We start from the raw sequence: 26741 nt of genomic DNA on the forward strand, positions 1-26741 counted from the left end.
CACTGATACATTTGGGTTTACTTTGAGAAAATAGACTTTACTTATAGTTCTGAGTGTTTCTCCCCCCCCCCCCACAGGTACATCAAAAAAGTTGCTGTTCTTAATTTTAAGCTCTTTGTCCCTAAGGCTTGTCCATCTTTTCAGAGACGAGATAAGACACAAAGTAATGTAGTTATCAAACTACAAATCTGTTCATTTCAAGATGTGTGTGTTCTTGAAGATATGGGATCTATCATGGAAGAATAAGTAAGTAGATTCTTCCTCAAGTGGAATCTGACATCAGTAGTAGAAGATTAGTCCATATGGTTCCAATAACAGGTCCTCAGAAACCATTGTGAAAAACCTGCCAGTACTATTAGTGTGATACTTTTAAATTTGTAGAATGTATTGATTTCTTACCACTCTGCCTTTAGTGCCTATCCTAATCATAGCACAATGCTCACATATAGTTAAAATAACCCAAATTTGGGAAGACTGAATAGATCAGGGAATTAGGACTTGTCTGGCTCCTTTGCTTCTCGGTCACCAGTTAAAATCCAAACCAGTTTTGAGCATGACCAAAAATTGTAATTCTATGGCTGTAGAGACTAGGGCCTGAATGTGGGTGGGTCTCAGTCCAGCTCCTGGCCGATAGCTGTCCACTTTTACAAAAGCTACCAGCACACCTGGCCCCCTCACAAAGAGATGGGCAACAGAAAGGAGAATGGGGCACAAGGGCTCACTTTTCCTCTCCACCCCAAACTAGGAAGCCATTCTAGGAATACTGCTTCTCCCACTCCCCATACTCCATAAACAGCATCAGCATTCTTCCAGGACTAGTCTACAAGAGGCCCAATCTCATCAGGCGTAATCACCAGCAACATTAGCCTCTGTATTGTTTTGCTGCCCTTCTGACACCATCTGCTCCAGGAGATAGCTTGGCCTGTTCCTCTTGCCCTACTTAAAAAAAACCCTAAAAATCTCTGCCAGAACCTCTCTCCAACTTCTAGGCCACATGGCAGTGGCCATGGTTGTGGCCATGCATGCAAGATTACACATGTAATGCCTTCAGGCTTGGCTCTGTACAGTATATCTTCCTCCAAACACAGCCTCCACAAACTTTTATCCATGCCAATGTGAGACAAGAACTCACTACTGTGGTGGACGCAGCCCAACAATGACTGTGTCGGAGTTCCTTTCCTCCAGCAAACACCGACTATGATCTTAACAACCAATGCCTCCCTAATTGGTTGGGAAGCGCATCTCCACAATCACACAGTGCAGGGCAGATGACCATTAATAGAATCCACCCTACACATCAATCTCCTAGAGCTATGAGCTGTCTACAACTCCTGTTGACGTTTCTTACCTCTTCTCAAACATCATACCATCAGAATAATGACTGACAATCTTGCCTGTGTTTTTTACATCACCAGGCAGGGTGGAGCGAGGTGCCACTCTTTATGCTCGGTGGCACTTCAACTATGGAACTGGCTGTATCCAGAACATCATCTCAATTTTAGCAGCATACCTCCCTGCACACCAGAATACCACTGCAGACATATTGAGCAGGAGGATCTCCCACAATCACAAGTGGAAACTGGACATGTAAACACTTCAACTCATCTTCAACTGCTGGGGCCACCCCACCATAGATCTGTTTGCCACTCAATGCAACACCTATTGCCCTCAATTCTGTTCCACAGCAGGACTGGGAGACGCATTCCCCATAACATGAGATGCACCACTCCTTTATGCCTTCCCTCCCTTTCCCCTCCTATTCCAAGTACTTCACAAGATACAGGAGGACCAAGCTTATGTCATATTCATAGCTCCAACATGACCATAGTCGGTCTGGTATACTTATCTCCTCCACATGATGGTATGCCAACCAATCTCTCTCCATCTCGCACCGCAGCTCCTTTCACAGGACACATCCTCCATTACAACCCATCCATACTCCACCTCCGCCTCCCACCAAGGTGATGCAGCATGTACTCCGCTACCGGTTATCCTGGACTACACCTTAAATAGACAGGATTATCCACAAGCTCCATTCAGGTACACTTGGCGGCAATCACTACTTTTCACTGCCCTATAAACGATCATTCCATCTTTGCACATCCACTCACAAAACGTTTTCTGCAGGGTCTTCAAAAGCTTTATGCTCATATCTGAGACCAAACCCCTGTCTGGGACCTCGTCCTCCTACATTCCCTGACTAGACCTCCATTTGAACCAATGGCAACTTGTTCTTATGTGCAGCTATCAATGAAAACGGCCTTGTTGCCATCCCTTCTGCCCGGTGAGTTGGTGAAACAGTGGCTCTTATGGCATATCCACCTTACACATTGTTTTATAAAGACAAAGTTACGCTATGCCCACATCCAAGATTTTTACCCAAGGTCCCAACATCTTTCCATCTCAACCAAAGAATACACCTTCCTTGTTTCTTCCTGAAGCCTCACAGCGAACAGCAGGAAGCAGCTCTACACATCCTAGACATGAGACAAGCATTAGCCTTTTACTTAGACAGGACTAAACCTTTCCAAAAATCACCACACTTATTCCTCTCCACCACCAAAAGATCCAGAGGCACTGCTATCTCTAAATAACGCCTTTCAAAGCAGATTTCGCAGTGTATACATTTATCCTATGATAGACAACCTCCTACCTCAATCAGAGCACGTTCCACACCCTCATTATCCACCTTAATAGCCTTTCTCGATAATGTCCCCATTGATGAAATTTGCAAAGCAGCTACATGGGCATCAACTGACACTTTTGTCTATCACTAAGCTATTACACACAAAGCCACAACGGACACTCTCCTAGGACATGCTGTCCTATCATAGACACCCAATGTCGCTCCGAAACCCCAGCCTTCCAATTAGGGACACTGCTTTCTAATCACCTAAAAGTGGAGAACCCAGGTCAATAGGTGGACCATGGGCCAAAGCCAGACCCTTTTGAACAGACCCCAAAATCTTTTCATTTACTTACTATTATTATGATTATTTTATTTTCTATGGATGCTGAACCTTGACTATATCTTTGACCAAGAAATTTGGACCTTGACAAAAAATAATTGATAATCCCTATGATATGGACATCACTTGAAGATGAAGAGAAGGTTACTCACCCTGTGCAGTAAAGGAGGTTCTTTGAGATGCGTGTCCCTATGGGTGCTCCACTACCCTTTCTCCTCCCCTCTGCTTCAGAGTCAAACATACTGTGACGTTCCTCTCTGGTGTTATCTGGACTGGTGATCGGCTAGGTCACTCCAATCCTTGACTGTAGGAGCCAGATTTACTCTACTCTGCTGTGAGAACCCCCAGTCCTGGGCTGTTCACGCACAGCCTCTGGCATGTAAACTGCTCCCAGGTACTTGCAACCAAATGACACTAGCCAATTCCTCCAGTCACAGACACAACTCTAGGAACCTCCATCTTGCAGTGTCCAATTATGCCCACTGGATGCTGCAAGCTTATATGAGTTAGTCATCTATTTCTTTAAGTTGTGTACCAGGCTTGTTATCCCAAGGGGAGCCTCTGACGTGCTTCAAACCAAATGCACTGCTTCAGGTAGAATAAACAAATGTATTAACTATAAAGATAGATTTTAAGTGATTATAAGTCAAAAGATAGGTTAGATTTGGTCAAATGAAATAAAAGCAAAATGCATTCTAAGCCGCTCTTAACACTTTCAGTGCCCTTACAAATTTAGATGCTTCTCACCACAGGCTGGCTGGTTGCTCTTCATCCAGGCTCTCCCCTGTGATCAGAGCTTCAGTCGCTTGGTGTGGTGTTTGTAGATGTAGGTGGAAGAGAGAGGAAGAGCGTGGCAAATGTCTCTCCCTTTTATCATATCCTTTCTTCCCTCTTGGCTTTGCTCCCCCACTTCAGAGTCACGTGAGCATTACCTCATCGCAATTCCAAACTGACCAAAGGAAGGGGGGTGATTCCCTCCAGAGCCTAACAGATTCTTTTGTTGCTGCCTAGGCCAGCGTCCTTTGTTCCTGTGAGGCTGGGCTGGGTTTGTCCCCTACCTGCCCTGATGAGGTGTGAACTGCCTCTCTGCTCTTGGAAAGTTTTTGTCTGGGCTTGCTTTAAGCCATGAGGATACATTTTCAGTCTCATAACTATATATATATATATGACAATATAACCTATAACATTACTGTAACAATTACTATAACACCAATATAACAACCATGCTTTGAAGCCTTCTGAAGACACCTGACATGACAAACTTTGCATTGGATACCACACAATCATTTTACAAGGCTGAACATGGGGGTGCTGGGTGTTCCCCTGAGGTACAGAGCATCACACGTCACACATACATTCTGCCACTGAGAAGGAACTGGAGCAGTCGGACCACAGAGCACTATATGTCCCATTCACAGCATGAGAGGGGAGAGGTGTGAATGTGTGGTCCGATGGGCACTGCTGATGATCTCCGACCCCAGGCACAGGGGGTGCTGCTGCACCTAAAAGTGGAGCACCCATCATAGGCGCCGAGTTTCTAATCTTCTTCGGGGGGGGGACGTGCTCTGCTCAATCCTCACTTCCACTCCATCCTTTCTCTCAAGGCCCCACCCTGCCTCTTCCCACCCTTTCCCTTCTCAGCCCAGTTCTGTCCCCTCCCCTGAGGACGCTGTGCTCTCGCTCCTCCCACCCGAGCGCCTCCTGATGCCACAAAACAGCTGACCTGCTGCAGGTAGTAGGCACTGGGAAGGATAGGGAGGCGCTGATCTGTGGGGCCTGTGGAGGGGCAGGAGGTGCTGGGGGGAGAGGGAGGATCTTGTAGGGGGGCTGCCGGTGCTTGCTCAGCACCCACCATTTTTTTCCCCATGGATGCTCCAGCCCCGGAGCACCCACAGAGTCCGCACTTATGGCACCCATAGAGAGACACATCTCAAATAACCTCAATTACTGCACAGGGTGAGTAATCTTCTCTGTAAGTGACAGTAAATAGGCTCTTACTTTACTTACAAAAGAAGCATTACACAGTTTTCATGTAAAACAGTTAAGCAAGCAGTCTGCTTGCTGCATGTTATGAACAAAGAACTGAGATGTGGAGGGTACCAAGAATCCAAGCTCTGAACAACTTAATTGTTTCCTCAAATTGAAAAATGTTTTCTAAAATGTAGTTTTTTTTATATATTCACCCCTCAAATAAAACAACAGAACAACACTCCCTTATCACTGGTGTGAAGAAGGATTTGTATATGTGGGTGGTTTTTGTTCAATATGCTCTCTTTGTTCCTTTCATTCATATTAACAGAAGGTCATGTGGGTAAATTCCTGCTCTGCTCAACGCCCACTAAGGGCAGAAAAGACTAGAGAACAGTGACCTTGTTTTCTTAGTTACTTTGAGACAGGTTGGATGAGAGCCAGCCATATTTGCATATAAAAAAGCAGAAATTGCTGCCACATGTCACACCCGAGGGATGCACAATTGGAAACCAAAGAAACATGTATTCTAGTCTCAATTAACTAACTGCAATCTCAGTCTGACTTGATTTATGTATAAATTGACAATTTTGCCTGTAAGAGTGGGGGAGATTAATAGGTAATTTTACTATATATTCCTTTTAGTACATCAGAAGGAAATTTGTAACTGAAATGTTTACTATAACTGGGAAAGCTGATTGAACTGTCCAAACCCAGACAAAAGGAGGAACTACATTAGTTTTGAGCCTAGTCTTCTATCAAAAACAGAGAAAACTTTGGAAAACAATTGACGGCCTAATCCAACTCTAATTAGATCACTGCAAAGAGACCCATTTACTTCAACTGCCATTAGACTAGGCCTCTAGTGAGCAATACCTTCCCTTCTGACCCATCTACAGTATCTCTTAAGTTAATACAATTCAACAAGTTGAATATTTTCTTAGCAAAATTAGTATTCTACCACCCACAAATTCATAAATATCTTGGGAATGTGTCCAGGTATACAAGATTGAGCAAATAACCTTAACAATGTCATATTATCTGAAAAAGATATATATTTGTGGTGTGTTTTTGTATCAATTTGATATTTGTCAATTACCTTGTCTTAAAAAAGAGGCATCCCTTTAAGAGAGAAAACCCATGAACCATAATGTTTTCTCACCCTAATATCCTTCCTGAAATAAACATAGTAAACTTTTATGTTTGGATTGGAAGCTCTCAGTTGTCCTTTGGCATCTGTTTGATTTTTTTTCAAACATACTTTCTGTACTGAGGAAAAATAAAAGATTCCTGTCAGACAGAAAAAGGGCTGATAAAGTTGCTGGGATAGGGTGGTTGTAGCTACATTCTCTGATTCTCGACTGTATTCAATTTTATGTCTGCAAGCAGCATACCATTCACTTTTTTTCTTCTTCCTTGGTGATGGATAGCACAAAAGGGCACTTACATAGCCTAATGAAAGTACATGTTACGTAATTATGATCCACTGACAAAAACAGAAGTTGCCTTGTAGTGTGTAGTATGACCCGTGGGGTTGCAAGGTATGGGTGCGGGGGAGGAGGGGTAATGAGAGGTGGCAATGTTTGTATTCTGTGCAATAAATGTATCCTTGCATTTACTTGACATAAATGGAGTCAGTTAATCCTTTTCTTAGTGAATCCACTTCAGAGTAAATTTAGATCCTGTACACAATAAGGGTAGCTTTGTGGAGAGCGAATTAATTTAATGGAAGCTACAACTTAATGTACAACCCCCACTCCTCTCAGTACACTTTACTCAGAATTTAAAACACCAAACAACCCTAACACTACTTTCTAAAATGAAAAGTGTCATTGTCACTTCCTACAATAACAAACTGCTAGTAAGATACACTGTGTGAACAGGATCTAAATTTACTTCAAAATGTTCAAACAAATTTTAAGAGCTTCCTTAAACCACCAACAGCCATGAAATGTAGGGTTAAGGCTGGGACAATGTTGTTAGCTCATAGTTTGGCTAGGTCTAACAACACTAAGCCCCTGATTCAGCTCAGCACTCAGTCCTACCCATAGCCACAAGTACTCTTCTCTCCCAAAACTGCATTTTCTTCCATTTCTTCATAAATAAAAGGAACCTCAGAATACCACAAAGGACCATCTCCCCCAGAATAGTAAACTCAGTCAGGGAGGTTGCTCTTCACCATTTCTTGGCCCCTTCATGCTTAACCCAATTTATTACACTTTAGATTCAACACATCAAGCCAAATTCTTCCGAAGTCATTTAAGGATTAGATTCAGCCCTGACCCAAACCAGTTTCCTATGCACTACTCTTCAATGAGGGCTAGGTGGATGTCCAGTTGGACCATTCAAGCAGTGCTTTTAAAAGTGCAGCTAGAATACTGTACCAGTTTCAAAAATGGCTGAATGATTTGCTGCTCAGACTTTCCAAAATATTTGCTTTGGGACAGAGACACAGTGTGGGAGATTCCAACTTCACAAGTGATTCCTTTCACAAAAGCTAAGAGCATTTGCAAGCAAAGCTTTGATTCAGGCTGTGTGTTGCAAACCTCCCTACTACTGTGTTTATCAAGGACCAGCTGGTGGGGCTGGAGTTAAGCAGATTCTTTAATGAACAAACTTTCTAGGAGGGACAGGGGCGGTGGACAGATACCAATGTGCCTGCCCAAGAAAGAAGCCTATTAGTCCCCACTGCAAGTTTCCCTGGATTTCATGCCAGGACCGGTCTGTAGGGTGATCAGCTCGCAAGTGTGAATTGGGACACTTTTCTGGGGGGAAGGGGGGGGGTTGAGGCTATAGTTGCATATATAAAACAAGGACCCAAATCTCAGATTATCTGGTCACCGTAGTGCTCAGGGAGTGGTCTAAACCTGAGGCTAGATGGGCAAGTGAAGCCCCGCTCTCCCCCTGCAAAGCGCTATCAGCAGGGTGGGTGGGAGCCACCTCTTCTCCCACAGGCCCAGTGGGACCTTGCCTCAGGGAAAGATTTGGGGGGCCTCCCAAGTATCATGGGGTAGCCACGTTAGTCTGTATCCACAAAAACAACAAGGAGTCCAGTGGCACCTTAAAGCCTAACAGATTTATTTGAGCATAAGCTTTCATGGGTAAAAACCTCCCTTCTCCCATGGGACAGGCGAGGTGCTGCCCCCCCCCCCCCGGCTCTGGGTCCTGGACACCCGCCACTCATCGGGCACAGACCCGCCCCCCCGCCGGAGCAGAGCCAGCTTCAGGCGCGGGGCCAGGCCGGGGCTCGCGCAGGTGCCTTCCCGGCTGGCCCTGCCCCCGCGGCGCTGTCCCCGCCCCCTGCCCGCAGCCGGGCTCCCTCCTCGGCAGCTCAGGGGCAGCCGGACAATGCGTAGCCGGAGCCCGCCTGAGCATGCCGCGGCCGCGCCGCGCGGTGCAGCTGGCGCCCGGCTCGCTGGCCCTGGTGCTGCGCCGGCGGCGGGAGGCGGCCGGGGAGGCGAGCGGGGCGGCGCTGTTCCGGGCCTTCCGCCGGGCCAACGCCAGGTGCCACTGGAACGCCGGGCTGGCGCGCGCCGTCTCCCGCGTCTCGCTGCAGGGCTGGCTGCGGGGCGGCGTGCTGCTCCTGCGGGGCCCCGCCGCCCCTCTGCAGCGGCTGCGGGACGCCTGGCTCCGCAGGGCGCTGCGGCCGCCGCAGGGGTTTCTCATCCGGGCAGTGGGTGAGTCTGCGGGGAGCGCTGGGCACCCCAGAGGGGAGGCGTGTCCCCAGGCTGGGCTGCTCTGTTAGGAGGTGCCCCCAAAGGGGCAGGGAGGGCGCTGTCCCCATCGCACGCTGAGGGGTGAGTGAAAAGAAAAGGAGTACTTGGGGCACCTAGAAGGTGCCACAAGTACTCCTTTTCTTTTTGCGAATACAGACTAACGCGGCTGTTACTCTGAAACCCGAGGGGTGAGTGTGGCTGATCACGAAGCAAACCCCCTAAGGGGGCACCTGGAGAGAAAGCAGCTAAACTGGGAGGAGGGTGCCTGCCCTGTGGCATAATCCCACTGGGGGGGGGGAATATTTCTCCCTCCCTTGTCCTCTCTTTCTGGGGCTAGGGAGCCTTCCGTTGGCTTTCTGCTCCCCATTCTCTGTGGCCAGAGACCGCTGGCCTGGCAGCACAGTCTCCTGCTAAATTCGTAATTGCGACACAAACCAAAATATTACAAGTTAAAATGAATCAACCTCCCTGGGTAGATGATGTCTGGTGTGAGGCATGACGTGCCTGTGTTGCTGGAAAAAAGCAGCCAGGTATCAAAGAGGTCTGAAGGATGCTGGTGCATTTTTATTGAAAAGAAGTTGGCTCTGCTTGAGAGAGAGAGGCACTTCACAGGGAGCAGCAAAATGTTCTCAGGCACCTGGAAAATAATGTGCAGTTGTTTAAAATAATTTACATGTATGTGACACTGATGGACTGACCTTTTCTGGGCTAGTGATCTGTTTGTAGATTCAGTAAAACTCCCCTTAAAAGTTTCCTTTACTTAAGTACTTTCCAATGTGGACTCTTGGTCCTGCTAATATGCATGTGTGTAGCCCCAAAGTGGGAGTCACTGTTATTCATCAATATAGGAGTTTGCAGGATCAGGGGTTTCTACAGATTCTGTGATGCCTGTACAAACCAGTACGTATGGACATTAATTTCTATGAATGAAGGAAACTGGCTATTTTTTAAAAAAGGAGGACCTGTAGCACCTTAGAGACTAACAAATTTATTTGAGCATAAGCTTTCGTGAGCTACAGCTCACTTCATCGGATGCATTCAGTGGAAAATACAGTAGGGAGATTTATATACACAGAGTACATGAAACACTGGGTGTTATCATACACACTGTAACAAGAGTGATCATGTAAGGTGAGCTATTACCAGAAGGAGAGAGGGGGAGGAACCTTTTGTAGTGATAATCAGCTGCGCTGCTATGGGTACCCGCAGGGCCCCACAGAATGCCAACATTTTTATGGCTGACTTAGCGCTTCCTCAGCTCTCGTCCCCTAAAGCTCCTACTCTACTTGCGCTACATTGATGACATCTTCATCATCTGGACCCATGGAAAAGAAGCCCTTGAGGAATTCCACCGTGATTTCAACACTTTCCATCCCACCATCAACCTCAGCCTGGACCAGTCCACACAAGAGATCCACTTCCTGGACACTACAGTGCTAATAAGCGATGGTCACATAAACACCACCCTTTCACGGAAACCCACTGACCGCTATGCCTACCTACATTCCTCCAGCTTTCATCCAGACCACACCACATGATCCATTGTCTCCAGCCAAGCTCTACATTATAACCTCATTTGCTCCAACCCATCAGACCGAGACAAACACCTACAAGATCTCTATCAAGCATTCTTACAACTACAATACCCACCTGCTGAAGTGAAGAAACAGATTGACAGAGCCAGAAGAGTACCCAGAAGTTACCTACTACAGGACAGGCCCAACAAAGAAAATAACGGAACGCCACTAGCCATTGCCTTCAGCTCCCAACTAAAACCTCTCCAAAGCATCATCAAGGATCTACAACCTATCCTGAAGGATGACCCATCACTCTCACAGATCTTGGGAGACAGGCCAGTCCTTGCTTACAGGCAGCCCCCCCAACCTGAAGCAAATACTCACGAGCAACCACACAACAGAACCACTAACCCAGGAACCTATCCTTGCAACAAAGCCCGTTGCCAACTGTGTCTACATATCTATTCAGGGGACACCATCATAGGGCCTAATCACATCAGCCACGCTATCAGAGGCTCGTTCACCTGCACATCTACCAATGTGATATATGCCATCATGTGCCAGCAATGCCCCTCTGCCATTTACATTGGTCAAACTGGACAGTCTCTACGTAAAAGAATAAATGGACACACATCAGACGTCAAGAATTATAACATTCAAAAACCAGTTAGAGAACACTTTTAATCTCTTTGGTCACTCAATTACAGACCTAAAAGTTGCAATTCTTCAACAAAAAAACGTCAAAAACAGACTCCAACGAGAGACTGCTGAATTGGAATTAATTTGCAAACTGGATACAATTAACTTAGGCTTGAATAGAGACTGGGAGGGGTTGAGTCATTACACAAAGTAAAACTATTCTCCCCTCCCCTCCCCCACTGTTCCTCACACATTCTTGTCAACTGCTGGAAATGGCCCACCTTGAGTATCTCTACAAAATATTTCCCCCTCCCCCCCCCGCTCTCCTGCTGGTAATAGCTCACCTTACCTGATCACTCTTGTTACAGTGTGTACAGTAACACCTGTTGTTTCATGTTCTCTGTGTATTTAAAATCTCCCCACTGTATTTTCCACTGCATGCATCCGATGAAGTGTGGTGTAGCTCACGAAAGCTTACGCTCAGATAAATTTGTTAGTCTCTAAGGTGCCACAAGTACTCCTTTTCTTTTTGCGGATACAGACTAACACGGCTGCTACTCTGAAATCTGGTTATTTTTTGTTTGTTTAGTCTTCACCTTGGAAAAGGTGTGACTTTGTGTAGTACTTTTAGTTCCATGTATGATACTAATGGATACAACTAGGTTTAACATTAGTACTGTAAACGTTTCCTTTAAGTACCAATATTTACTGTAAGTTTTAAATGAAAATAGTGTCGTCCTGATCCTTCACTTGGATCCATATGGGTAGACTCCTGCACCTGTGCAGAGCCCCATTGAAGTTAACTATTGAAGTGTTAGTTGGTGGGAATATTATTTAAAGATACCCTGAGCAATCTGTTAGCCAATGTGGTCGGAAGCCATCAAAAAGAAAATGACTTGGAGATCTGAGAGTAGGCCTATCTTCATACCAGTGAAATTGACCTGAAAATATTTGTTTAAATAATTGAAAGCTACCCTACTTTTTTTCCAGTGGTGTAGTCCTCTTAGTTTAAATAGGTTGGGTTTTTTTTTGTTTTTTCCTGGTGGATTTATTTGCTTTCACTTTTATTTTGTTGCATATATTTGCTATATTTTTAAAGGAATAACTAAATTAATTGAAAAGTGACATGTTCTCTCTATTTAATGAAGCCAGTGGCTTTTTCAAAAGAACATGGTAAAATGCTGTGAAGAGCATCAACAAGTTAAATCACGAAATTCTGATCCTCTCTCGCCCCAGCCTTTTCTAGTATGCTCAATTAAATCATTTTATAGTTTGTGATTAGAATTTCTGACTTGTGGGACCTAGTACTGATACTGCTAGAGTGGATATAAATGAGCAAGGAAAGAATATAGTGTCCAGCATGAAATCAATGGGAACTTTGCCACTGACTTCAGTGAAGCCAGGATTTCATCCCATCTGTATAAACTACGGGAACTACATGTACATCAAAGGTGATATGTCTATTGTATGCAGCACTGGTTTGACTTTAACTAAAACATTGTGGACACTATTAATTACAATTTAAGCAAAGATTGCCAAGATTTAGTGAAGACTTAAAGGCCATCAAATGGACACAAGACTTTTTATTTTCGTGTGGGTGAAGGAGTATTCTGGAGGAGCTGTTTGTTTCTAAAAAAAGAAAAGGAGTACTTGTTTCTAGTGTGTTTTGGGAGAGAGTGGTAGTCCAATGGGGGAGGTGAACTCAGCAAATTGAGAATGAACTTGTTTTCATTATTGGATAGTAGTAAACATCTACTTAGATCATAAACTCTGTGGACAAGGACTGTCTTTTATTCTGTATTTGTACAGCATCTTGCACAATGGAGTCCTCCTGGTCCATGACTGGAGCACCCAGTTGTTTTAAAAAAATGGACAGAAACTGTTGAATATTCTAATCAGATTGCATTATAAAGAGCAGCATGTAGACCTCAATACCATTTGGCTTATGCAATTAGTTGATATCCAGTTAATTAAACTAGTGGCCCATCTGGTCTAATGAGGTCAGATTGCAATCGTGATTATTATGCATAAAAGTATTGTACCCTGATTATGGGAGTGCTCTTTTTCATTGAAGACCACTCAGAAATATGAGCAAATGCAGAATATGGCAGCCCACTTGTTTAGTTGTGGTTCACACATGGAGCATATTACACTTATGCTCCAGAGACTGCACTGGCTCATGGTTTTTCAGGTTGAATTCAAGGCGTTTGTTTTCATCCGTGAAGCCCTTTATGGTTTGCATCCTGTGTATTTCAAAAAGTTCTTTGTGCTTTAACCTGACAATAGAGAGAAACTGGGAGATGGAGGTGCTAATCCCTACATTTGTATATCTATAGTCTGAAGGCAGGACATCCTCACCGGGGTGCCCTCAGTTCTAGAATTTGCTTAGCCCTTGCACCAAATAGAACCTAAAGTTTTTCACCTGCAGAACATGTTACAAGGCCTATCTATTAGGCTTTTCCTCAGTTGGGGGGAAAAGGATATCAAGGCTGCTGCTTTTTTTTTATTTTATTTTTTTTTAGGTAGGTTGTGGAGTTCTTTGGGTCATTTTTGAAATGGTTAATTAGGATAATTTTTGGCTCTGTGTGTGTGCTTATAGACAGCACTAAATTTGCAAAATGAATATATAAATATCCAAATATGTGATAAGTGAGATACTTAAGTGTAGTCCTTGCTCTGTGTCAAAAATCTACGTGTTTGCTTGCTTGTTCTTTTAATCTGAGTTATTTGCATTTAACCTAATGTCTGAATTTTATGTGTCTATATAAAACACATGTTATTAATAGAAAAATGAGCTCAACATGCTAATTCCTAGTTTAAAATCCTGGGTGTTTTTTTTTTTTTTTTTTTCCTTTTAAGGACCTAGTAAATTTGTTTGGCTTTTCACTTTTTGGTAAACTATCCTCTGTCCTGCTTCCCTTAGCTGTCCTATTATCAGTTTAACACACATTGAGGGGAGGTGGGGAATAATTTTCTTAAGTCTGCATTTACCAAGATAATCAGTTTGGCACCTTTCTCACAGGGACTTTGTGTGTAACCAAAGTTGGCTAGAGATCTCTTAACAGATTCCCTGACCAGTATAACTAGGACCTTTATTCAGTTAAACATGTGATTTCATTAGCATTGATAGAAAAAGGTACTTTATATTCTTAGAAATGAGGTTCTTATTTTGTTATTGAGGGAATCATTCATCAAGTGGGTTACTCTCTGCAAGTAGACTGGTTTCTGTAAGTTAAACTTTTTTGCTCTTGCTAATATCCCTGGCTTTCTATCATTAGCATAAGTATTTAAAGTGAAGTTCTACTTGAAAGTGACTGTAAAAATTGCATTGTGAGATGGGTGTTTGAAATTTTTCTGATCTCAGATTAAATGTGTTCTTATGAATAAAATTGTTATATAATCAGCCCTGAAAATTCAGCTGGCTTCTTTTAAATATCAGGTGTGTTGATAGTAGCCGACAGTACACAAAGGATCAATGAGGCCAGTATCACATCTGACCGCCTTTGACTCCTATAAACCCAATGGATCAGGTACCCAGTTTGGAGCCAGGGGAACTTTGGCAGTTGATTATTGAACCAGAATAAAATCCAATTAATTGTCCCAGAGCTGTGTTAGTACTGCATGTCAACAGTAATAAAACCGGTTTCAGAGTAGCAGCTGTGTTAGTCTGTATTCGCAAAAAGAAAAGGAGTACTTGTGGCACCTTCGAGACTAACCAATTCAGTGCTGAATGAGTCTGATGAAGTGAGCTGTAGCTCACGAAAGCTTATGCTCAAATAAATTTGGTAATCTCTAAAGTGCCACAAGTATTCCTTGTCTTTTTTAGTAGTAAAACCTTACTTCAGGGAGTAAAGTAAGGCTTGGTTTGTACTTAAAAAAATAGGTTGGCATAGCTATGTCTGACTTACTGTGCAGACAAAAGCCCCGGTATAGATTCAGCTACGTTGAGAGAAGAGGGATATTTATGGAGAGTTCCTCCCAAGCCTGAGGGCAGCATGGGAGAAAGCATGGAGCTGTTTGTGAAGATTATGTATGTAAATTTGGTTTGCTATTGACATTGTGGCAGAGGTAGGTTTTTAAAGGGAAAGGCATACCCTTTTGAACTCATCCACATAGACTGTCATCATTTAAATTGCACAGGGAAGCAGCATGAAAGAAAGCACAGAGTTGTTTGTGAAAAGAAGTCAAGGATGGGAACCATTGTCAGAGCAGAGGGGAGGGGTTGATGCAAAGTGACACAGTTGATTAGGTCGGAAGGGGCAGAGTTGTCTAGAACAGTGGTTCTCAAACCGGTCTGAGGCCCCCTGGGGGGCTGCAAAAAGGTTTCAGGGGGGCTGCCAAGCAGGGTCAGCATTAGACTTATTGGGGCCCAGGGCAGAAAGCCGAAGCCCTGTCGCATGGGGTTGAACCCTGAGCCCCGCCACCCGAGGCTGAAGCCAAAGCCTTAGCAATGTAGCTTTGTGGGGGCTCCTGTGGCATGAGGCCACAGGCAATTGCACTGTTGCTAGACCCCTAACACTGGCCTTGGATTTTACATGCAGAAAACCCATTATTGTGACACAGGAGGGCCGTGGAATTTTTATAGCATGTTGGGGACGACCTCAGAAAGAAAAAGTTTGAGATCCCCTGGTCTAGAACCTTGAAGAAGGAAACATGCTTGAGTTTGATGCATAGTAGAAGGGGAATATTCAAAAAGGGGAATGATGTGATAGCTTTTTGATGATTGAAGACTATTAGTATTAATTTGTATTGCGGTATCACCTAATGGCCCCAGTTCAATCTGGGCTCTGTTGTGAAGAAGCTGCACTTTTAACTTGGACCTTTCTTTGTAAATATGCTGGACTGGAGATGCACAAGCTTGATGGTAAGAGCATATAAAAGTGCTACAGAGGAAAAAGCCATTTGGCCCAATAAGCATATTCTCTCTCTTTAAATCTATTATTAGATGTTACTCTACCTCCCGACTTTCTTTCAATTCTCTCTTGCTCCATAGAAATGTCTAGTTTCCTGTCATTTATATCTAGGGCCCTACCAAATTCACGGCCATGAAAAACGCATCATGCACCTTCAAATCTGGTCTCCCCCCATGAAATCTGGTCTTTTGAGTGCTTTTACCCTATACTATACAGTTTTCACAGGGGAGACCAGCGTTTCTCAAACTGGGGAGTCCTGACCCAAAAGGGAGTTGCAGGGGAGTGGCAAGGTTATTTTAGGGAGGTTGCGGTATTGCCACCCTTACTTCTGTGCTGTCTTCAGAGCTGGGCAGCCGGAGAGTGGCAGCTGTTGGCCGGGCGCCCAGCTCTAAAGGCAGCGCCCCGCCAATGGCAGCGCAGAAGTAAGGGTGGCAATACTATCCCATGCCACCCTTACTTCTGAGCTGCTGCCTTCAGAGCGTGGTGGCTGCTGACTGAGGGCCCAGCTTTGCTGGCAACAGTGCAGAAGTTGGCAGTACCATACTATGCCATGCTTACTTCTGTGCTACTGTTGGCAGTGGCTCTGCCTTCAGAGCTGGGATCCCGGCTAGCAGCCACCTCTCTCCATCTGCCCAGCTCTGAAGGCAATGCCACCGCCAGCAATAACACAGAAGAAAGTGTAGCAGTACCCTAATCTCCCCTACAATAACCTTACGACCCCCCTCCCAAGGCTCCTTTTTGGGTCAGGACCCCTACAGTTACAACACAGTGATATTTCAGATTTAAATAGCTGAAATCATTAAATTTTTGATTTTTAAAATCCCATGACTGTGAAATTGACCAAAATGGATGTGAATTTGGTAGGGCCCTATTTATTTCATTTTGTTTCTTTGTCCTTAATTTGCAATTTATTCCATATGTTCAGTATGATTTGATTGAAGTGGTTTCACTTAAAATCTGTTTTTCTGCAGTACATCTTTCCAGCACAGTGATGATATACTAAAAGAAATATTGAATGTTACATAGTTCTTATACGTTGATTTGCACAACCAAAAAAGATCTGATTTTATTATGTGTTTAATGTTTAAAAATAGATTTTATACTTCGGTTGAGGCAACCTAATTTTTCAACTGCAACTCTCTGTAGGGTTTATAAAATAGTAGAGCCAGTTGCAAATTTTTGTGACAAACTGTTTTTTATCAGAAAATGCCCATTGATCAAAACTGAAACTGTCCATAGGAAAGGATCGGTGTTGACTATTTTTTCTCATTTCAAAATAAAGTTGGAAAAATAATTGAAATGTCGCCAGTGGCATTTTTTGATGACAGAGGGAGTTGGTTGCAATTTTGTAACTGTGTCATGCTTCCATTGAGAGAGATGAGGAAAATTAGTCCCCAAGGGAAGAGTTGAATTAATTATATGTTCATTTTAGCACTGCATGGCAACTGTGAATTGGAGAGATGGGGAAAGCATTTTGGTGAAGGACACAAAAGTAAAAGTAGACTTTCAGTCCCTCTTGAAGAAACAAAGCTGCAACTATATTGAGAGTAATTTAATAAATGAAGGGGAGAAAATTCAGTGGTTCTTGCTAGCTCTTATTTGAAATTGCATAGATCTCTTCTGGATGGCCCACTCATTGAAATCGGTTGCCAATGCTGCTGTTCTGCTCGAGTGATTATTTTGGTAGCCCATCGTCTGTCTTCTCTGGCTATTAATTAGAGGTTGCTTCCACAGCATCCCAGCCTGCTGTCTTTCCTCTAATCATCCTATCCAAATATAGTTTGTTGAAAGTGTCTTCTCGATGCCAAAAGTCAGCCCCCTCTTGATTGCTAATCTCAGATGGAAGAGAATGATGGAAAGCCTTGTCAACCCCTCTTGCTTGTTCCTTGCCATCTGCAATGGCAGATCCAGGGAACTACAAGCAGTCCTTCCAATGACAGCAGCAACTTTCTGTCAGAAAGGAAGTGAAGTTGGAAAGCTGCAGACAAAACAAGTTCTAAAAAGTAGCCTTTTTAAAGACCAATATTAGTTTGTCTGTATTTTTTTAATGCAGCATTTTTAAAAAACAATATATTTTGTCAACACAGGATATCACTTTCTAAAGAGAATAAGATGGGTTATTTGAAAGTTCCTTCAGAAAGAGATTCAGTAATGTGGAAAACAAGGAGAATGAACACTTTTTATGCTTCTTTTGTACTATCAATTTGATACCAGCAAAATTCTCACCTGGTATGTCAGGTACATGGTGAGAAAGCATTTCCTTCAAATTTGAGAGAAAATATAGCCTTTTTTTACTAGAGGTTGGAGGTTAGGAGTATTTGAATACTTGAATTAGAGAACCTGCTAACTATACAGCAGTGGACCTGAAATGTTGAAATTCTTCACAAGCAGCCCATTTAGAACATCTAGTAAAAATGCCCTGCACGCTTCATTTAGACCCTGATCCTGTGATCAGATTCACACAAGTGGACCCTTACTGAAGCCAGTGGGACACCACGTAGGCGCATGGGTCTATCCACTTGCAGAATTGGGGCCTTGATTTGACCTGAGGCCTGGTTGGAACACCAGCTGAATGTAAGAAGTTCATCCCACCTGAACTGTATCCCATAGGATGAATGTAATTATTTAATATGTCTACACAAGTTCACTTTACAGTCATAGGAACACCGGTATACTATACCAGCAAAGCACTATGCAGCTTATACTGACAAAGCTGTGGTTTGTACTGGTATAGTAAAGCCCTGGCTCTCGTCTCCTTAAGTGAGCCATGCGGGTCAAAGCACAGTTTTGCCTGTATAGCTGTATCTACACTAAGGGCTTTTGCTGTCACAGCTGTGTTGGTCTTCATACCCTGACTGACAGCTGTTCTGGCAAAAATCTGTAGTGTAGAGCTGGCCTAAACAGAAGTGCTGATATTTGGGAATTGGCATTGTTATATTGGCTGTACATTGTATAGTTTATTTGGCAACTCATGCATGATAGTGTTAACAAACAGTTCTACAAATACTAGCAACCCAGTTACATGGGTGTTTGACTACCTAACGTTTCTGTACCAGTTGCTTATATTTGTATTATTAATATTGAAATTAAACTTGTGTAACTCTGCAAATTTCTTCTCAGAGTAAACTTTGATATTCTTTTAAAACTCATTTACATTTTACACTTTTAAATTGTTGAGAACAAATTATATATTTTTTTAAAGCATCACAAATAAACTGAAGAGAGAGCTCCTAAATAACATGTAAACTATGTATACAGTAATTAATATCAATGTTAGCATCATAATGTCACAACATATTATTATGGAAAGCCTAGGTGAAATTGTTTTTTGAGCAGTGCTCACTAATATTTTGAGACTTTTAGGAAATCTCATGATTCTTGAGACCTTCCATTTGCTGAGTTGTTCTGTAACGTTACACATGGGGGAACACAAACTTAATGAGGATAGCAACTCAGCAGGAGATTGTTTATGTGCTTCTTGGATTCCTTTTTCTTGGATTTCCTTACTGTGCACTTCTTTCATGTCTGTTCCAGACTTTGATCTGTTCTGGTAAACAAGGTTACAGGTTTAAAAATCAAGGTTGATTAGTTTTGTAACCAAATAAGTTAGTGTGTTTTTTTTTCTATGTGCTGACTTGAAAAGTTTTGGTGGCCTAAGAAACATGTTGTATTTTTTATAACTGTATATAGGTAATCAGAATATAAAGAATATTTTCTAATTAATCTCAAATTTTTAAACTGTTATGCCCAAATTTATTGCTCTAGGGCTATTTCCAGTACCCTGAGTCTGAAACTGTGAACTAGTGTGTTCTATTTAGTATTTGATCTCTGATTATTACAGTCATTTCTGTAAATCCTATGCTGCTAAATCTCAGGAAGAATGTCTTGTGTTCTTTGCAAGATGACTTATCTTGAAGCAAGATGGCTTTGAAAACTTATCTGTTGTTAGTTACTTACTCATCTGATGCTCCTAATACCATGACTATGAGAGCCTGTTTTTGATTCCAAAGACTCAGGAGCACTCACAATTCCATTTGAAGTCAGTGGCAGCTCCAGTCCTCAGCACATTTGAAAATCCAGCTCTTCATTTAAAAAAATCCAAACCAATAGAAATATTACCATATGCAATAGATGGCCCATAGCAAAGATTGTCTAACCAATAAGTAATTGTTCCTGTTCATATCACTTCTGCTTGATATGTAGTATAGTGGTTCAATTTAATTTGTCTTGAAATTAAAACAAACAGTTCTACAAAAATGATTGGGGATGGAAAAATTAAAGTGCATGGACAGTCTCTCTGTTGCTGGAAACATCTAGCCCCTAGAAAATGTTTCATTTGTTTAAAGATTCTTCTGATTTCTTTTAAAAAGAAAATGAAATATTGCTTGAATTTTGTTCTTGGTCTTTGAGTTCTTTTACATTGCCATTCAGAAGTTCCTGATTCAGACTTTAGCAGTATTAACCCCCAACTCAGAATAAAAGCTACAGTTTGTACTCAATCTTTTTTATATTGTACAGGTTTGTTTCATTTCCTGGCATGAAAATAAGACTATAGTATGTGGGTTGCAGAATACTGATTTTTTAAAAGTACATATTTACATTATCTTGTGTAAATAAGGAAGCAAAGTTTAAAGTAACACTAGTTAATGCAATCATCAACTATCAACAAATTCCTAAATCTCATTTCAACATTTATTTTGCTAGTCTTAACATGTCTATCTCTCGTTTTACTGGAGGATGCTGACTTTCATGACCAATATGAACAGATGCATTTCAGTTGTGAAAATTGTGAATGTTTGTTGAAGGCCCATGGGAATCCAATAGCTTTTCCAGATGGCTGTTGTTTTGCATGGCCTCATTAACAACATGGTGTAAATGTAACCATACCCTTTCTTTTTTAAATTGGTGTAATCCAAGGGAACTTCACAGTTAACATAGGTCAAAGGTGGTGGTAATGGTTGGAGTTGTGCAAAGCAGGGTAGTCAATGCGATTGCCTGCATTGCCTTGATGTGTAATGATATCTAACAAGATCAACAGGCAATCTTAGACACTTCAGAAACTAACATTAAGGTTGGTGTACTATATTTCTAACAGATTTGGTTTATGAAGACACAAGCAAAACCAGCGTTCCTAAAGCAATGTCATCTACACAGACAGGCACGCTTTTTTGTTAACCCTGTTTTTTTTTTTAAACTGTTTTATTTTATTGTAGTGGATGTGACACATTCACAGTATCCTGAACAAAACATATGGAATTAACTTTACTGAATTAAGTTAAACCTTCTTGAATTAGGATTAATACCTTTGGGGTACATTGTGTTAAAAATGCAATTGTGTATGTGTTGTGGAATTGTATGTATTTTCATGGGAAGGGTAAAGAGGAGACTAGCAGGGGGTTGATTAGGTAAATTCACTCAGGTTGTAATATTTCCAGAAAAACCACCTTTCTGGAAAGAGAGAAGAGGGAGTTCAAAAAAAAAATAGAACTACTCCTCTTGAGCATGTTCAGTGAACCCCTGAAATTTTTACCAGAACCAAATGAAGCCATGCTCCCTTTGACATCACAACACGGATGTTCTCCACTTGGTTTGATCAGGTGGGTTCAGGCAGGAATGGGGACCACTGTTGGGACGGCTTACAGTTTTGGAGACTGATACAGATATACAACAAAATTCTCCTTGAAATGACATTTATATCAGGAACAGAAGAAGATTGTAGGCACAAAACTTCTTTGTAATTTTTTTTTCTTTTTGAAGAGAGCCTCCTCAAATTTTTATCTTTCATTTATAAAAGAAAAATATTCTTTTTTGTTTGTTTTGTTTGTTTGCTGGGAATGTTAACAGATGTTGTCAAGGTTCCTTCCCCACTCTGAACTCTAGGGTACAGATGTAGGGACCTGCATGAAAGACTCCCTAAGCTTATTCTTACCCGGTTAGGTTAAAAACTTCCCCAAGGTACAAACTTTGCCTTGTCCTTAAACCGTATGCTGCCACCACCAAGCGTCTTAAACAAAGAACAGGGAAAGAGCCCATGTGGAGATGTCTTCCCCCAGAATATCCCCCTGAAGCCCTACACCCCCTTTCTTGGGGAAGGCTTGATAATCATAGAATATCAGAGTTGGAAGGGACCTCAGGAGGTCATCTAGTCCAACCCCCTGCTCAAAGCAGGACTAGTCCCCAATGTTTGCCCCAGAACCCTAAATGGCCCCCTCAAGGATTGAACTCACAACTCTGGGTTTAGCAGGCCAATGCTCAAACCACTGAGCTATCCCTCCCCACCAATAATAATAAGGATAATAATCCTCACCAATTGGTACAGGTGAACACAGACCCAAACCCTTGGATCTTAAGAACAATGAAAAAGTAATCAGGTTCTTAAAAGAAGAATTTTAATTAAAGAAAAGGTAAAAGAATCACCTCTGTAAAATCAGGATGGTAAATACCTTACAGCTAATCAGATTCAAAACGTAGAGAATCCCTCTAGGCAAAACCTTAAATTACAAAAAGACACAAAAACAGGAATATACATTCCCTCCAGCACAGCGTATTTTACCAGCCATTAAACAAAAGAAAATATAACGCATTCTCTAGCTAGATTACTTTCCAACTTAAGAGGAGTTGGAAGGCTTGCATTTCTGATTTGTTTCCAGCAAAAGTATCACACAGACAGACAACCCTTTGGTTCCCCCCCAGATTTGAAAGTTTATTGTCCCCTCATTGGTGATTTTGGGTCAGGTCCCAGCTAGGTTACCTTAGCTTCTTAACCCTTTACAGGTGGAAGGGTTTTGCCTCTGGCCAGGAAGGATTTTATAGCACTGTATACAGAAAGGTGGTTTATTTATATTTATGACAGATGTGCTGCTGCCTGATTAATGGAGTGCAACAGAAAATTATCTACAATTATTAACCAACAGGAGCAGCAAAGTTGGGAAGCTGTGCCTCTCTCATACCTCAGTGCATGAAATTCCACATCTGAGATTAGAATTTTTTTTACAAAGAGAAACTAAATGCAAACATATCCTTTTTTTAATGCAATGTGATGTTTAAATTAAGCTTTTGCTCACATGTAATCCAATTAATGGATTGGGTCCTTAATGTGCAAAATTAAATTATAATCCGCGTGCCCTGGTTAAAGTAATTAACAGCTATTACTTGGCCCTTGAACATAATACAAGAAAAATTTATACTTAAGATAAATGTTTTTATAGAACATGTTCTCTCAAGCCCATCTGATGATCAGTTTTGAGTTAAATCAGCTTATTTTTAATAGGTATTGGGCTGCAGAATATGAATTGCCAAGTGATTTAAACCCATTTCAGAATGAAGTTGAATCCCCAACAAAGAGTGGGGAATTAACTTTAAAATGGAACTGGCTTTAGTCATTATCTGCTTCTTTAAATCCTGTGTTAATCCTATACTGATGTTAATGGATGATACTGATTTATTTGCTCCTTTTGACAGGCTTTCCTTTAAAACAGGAGACAGCCATTCTAATCTATTGAAATAAAGTGACTGAGTATAATACCTTGGATGTAAAAGGGTAGAATTAATTGTGTAAATGTGCATCTTTTTATCAGTTTTTGCCACTAATATTGTAACTGGAGATGTTGGAGAAGCTTCACTTTTCTTCTTCAGTATAGACTAGAATAGAGAAATGGTACATGCAGACCAGCCAAACTGATTGTGCTGTCATCAGGCTGTGGGATTTGATTTATTTAATTTGTTCGAATGATCTGGCACAGAACTGGAGTTTTACCATCATTGGTGTAACAGCTGCTCAGACTCTACAGTATGTATAAGTACTTACAATTAAAGAGAAGATACTTCTCAGACCAGAAGTCAAATGTGAGTTCATAATGTAGGCCTCTTTGCTCCGTTCACATTTTTACTCTGACACTCCCTTACTACATTGTATGTGATGGTTCATTTGGAAATATTTAACCTTGCAAAACCACTAAATAAAGCTCAAGGTAAAAATAGGAAATATGTCAGACTGCTGGTGAGTGAGTGGCCTTATTAAAATAATTTTGCCAGCTATTTTGGTCTGAGGGAGCTGTTGTGGTTAAGTGGGTTATATAATCCACCAGCTAAAAATTTACAGAGGAGACTAACTGTGACAACTATGAAGAAGCTAGAAGACAGTACCTTAATCTGGATAAATATGTCAGACGTTTTTTAAAGAGAGATTTTTCTATATCTTTTTTTCAAGAACAGTCCTGTTAGAAGAATGTTTGCCATCTGTATGATCAAGACAGAGCACACTTAGGGATGACTTGCACCAAACCCTCAATAATTTTCATAGAACTTGTCATGGGGAAACTGTCTGAATACTGTGTGCAGTTATTTAATGTAGGTGATGCAATGCTTTCTTAGATTTAGAGTATTACTAATGCAAGAGGAAAGGTTAATAACAGCCAAGATTCATAAAATTATTCAGCAGTGATGAGTCTGTCGAAATGTTTTGGAGTAGGTAATGATGAATAAAACAGAATTTATTTTATTCTAATTTGGCTTCTCGTATATTGATCTATTACTTGGAGTCTAGAGTACAGTGCATATAGAGTATGTAGTTAGCTGTAAGCATCAGGACATGTATCGGACTCTGGAGCAGAAGGTTAGGGAAAAAGGCATATGAAATAGAAATTGTTGTAATTCAACAAGTTCACCCCATTTTAAAATCATTACAATACCAAATAAAACCATGTTGCTAGTTTTGCTTTGCAAAGTTGTATTTCTTTTGCATATCTGGTCTTGATCTGCAGCATTTGTATTCTAATAATTCTAATCTTTCTCAGACTTACTTTTCCATTTTACACTCCCATCACCCACCAACCAAACAGCAGGAAATGTTATGTCCTTCTGGCTAAAATAAGTAAACTGAAACTGCCCTGTGGAATAGGAGAGATAAGGTGGGTGAGGTCATACCTTTTATGGGACTGATATCTGTTGGTGAGGGAGACAAGCTTTCTTCAGACTTGAAGAAGAGCTCTGTGTGGCTCGACAGCTTGTCTCTCACCAGCTGAAGTTGGTCCAGTGAATGATATGACCTCACCCACCTTGTCTCTCTAATATCCTGGGATCAACATGGCTACAACTACACTGTGTACAGCTGTGGAATAGGAGACTAATAGGTGCTGATGCCAAGGAAGAAGAGACAAGAAAATCTCACCGAGGATTTTACAGTCTAAACTAGGGGTTCTAAGGCTGTAGGTTGTGATGTCAAAATAATTCCTCAATGACCTTTTGTGTGGTGGTTATGATGCTGCTTGTCATTCATGCCGCGGTCTTTCAACAGTTCTTTCTAGCCAAAGACTAGAACTTTGAGTTTCAAAAACAGACTACTCGGTCCTCAGAGGCCCCATGTATGCTGGGTCTTACACGGCGTGACCTGATATGTTTTTAAACACCCAGGTTTATCTTAATTATCCTTTTTTAAACCGTTTGATTCCGTCCACTTTGACTAATTGTACTTTAAAACCACTCTAGATTATGCAGTTTATAAACCACCTTAGTGTTTAGAAGTCTAAACCACTTGAGTATCTTTGTATTCAGATGTGGACCCATTGCCAGGTTCAGCAACAGGTAAATGAAGAGGTCATTTCTGTATGTTCCTGACCAGTGGTAAGATGCTAACTTAGAACTGTTCCCTTCCTGGTGGGGTTTTTACTAGGTAGACTGTGCTTCCTGGGCCCAAAAAGGGGAGCTGTCAACCCCTAGCCAAGCTGAGATTGGAGAGGGAAATGAACCAGTTACATCTGGGAAAAGGTGTATACTGCCAGCAAAGCCTGGCAGGTTTTGTTGGACAGAGTAGCCAATATGAGAGGTGGTACATGAGTCCATTATGTCACTGCAGGGCCAAAGCCCCCTTCAGCCAAAGATGGTGAAGGCTTAGTTGTTGAAACAGTGTGGATGAGATGAAAGTTTAACACTTTAAGAACTCAAATCTACATCTGCATTTGATTGTGGCTCACTTGTCATCCACAAAGAGAAGGCCAGCTTATTGGAAAAATTATCCCATGAACTTTGCAGCACAAATGCCAATTCTATAATTACTCCAGTTTAATGGTGTGAAGGTGATGTATTGGTGGAAATAGTAATATGCCCAGTGAAAGAAGGGTGATATTTATCTACATCCAAAAAAAAAAAAGTGAAATAGTTGGAAATACTTCTAACTCTTAGATTCTCTACTGTATATTAGATATATTAAAGGAGCTAGAACCTAGGTTCTCTATAGGCACTAAACACCCTTGGTAGTCAGTTTACTGGGAAAGATAAATCTTCTCATTTTGAAAGTGACAGCATTGTCCCTTCTCTTTTCCTCCATCTGAATCCTCTATACGCTCTTCCTGATGCTTTCTATTAAGCACATTACACCCTCACTGTCACATGCTTTTATATATAAATAAAAATTTTCTGTAAATGAGAAAAAACAGATGTGACCCAAATTAGGTCTTTACCATTGTGATTGTCAAAAAGGTTTGGGGTCTAGCTCCTTTGCTGAGGTATGCAGAGCTTGTGGAATTAGAAGCAGAATTCTTTATGCTATTTTGGAGGCTCATTATGTTGTCAGCTATTGTAGGTGGAACACAGGACCTTGAGCCTCTGTCTTAGTAGGTAAACATGCAAACAAAAAAAAAGCTTCATTTTCTTTTATAATGTCCTTATCTGTATTTGGAAATCTAGTCAAGTGTTCTGTTAATGATTTAGGTGCTTGAAACCAGCTTTGTGATCATTTTTAAAGTATTTAATTGTTGCCCATTGCCATATGTGGTCCTTAGAACACACTCATGTTCTGAAAGCAAGAAATGTGTTTCAGCATGACGTAGTTCTTCTCCTCTTTTTGCACTTTGACAGCCATGCCATACAAATCCATTTGTATTTCTCACATCACTTGTGTTCCTTTTTTGGAGCCTGATCCAAGCCAACTGGAAAGACTCCAGCTGATTTCCGTGATCATGCCCTTTAGATGCTGTATTGATATCTGGCTTCATTTTCACCATATGTGTGTGTGTATTCCAG

At 41.7% G+C, this 26741-nt stretch overlaps 1 protein-coding gene across 2 annotated transcripts in view; it reads left to right on the forward strand.

The window, feature by feature from the left end:
* The first annotated feature begins 8266 nt into the window (after nt 1-8266).
* The window catches only part of STOX1 (storkhead box 1), a 36721-nt gene continuing 18246 nt past the window's right edge, over nt 8267-26741 (forward strand). Inside the window, exon 1 of one of the 2 annotated variants that reach the window (XM_075130879.1) lies at nt 8267-8614. In XM_075130879.1, coding sequence (XP_074986980.1) covers nt 8311-8614 — 304 coding nt within the window. In that variant the 5' untranslated portion in view covers nt 8267-8310. The remainder of the gene's footprint in view (nt 8615-26741) is intronic. The other variant, XM_075130878.1, reaches the window with a different exon arrangement.

The sequence above is a fragment of the Caretta caretta genome, chromosome 7 (assembly GCF_965140235.1).
Source record: "Caretta caretta isolate rCarCar2 chromosome 7, rCarCar1.hap1, whole genome shotgun sequence".
Classification (NCBI taxonomy): Eukaryota; Metazoa; Chordata; order Testudines; family Cheloniidae; genus Caretta; species Caretta caretta.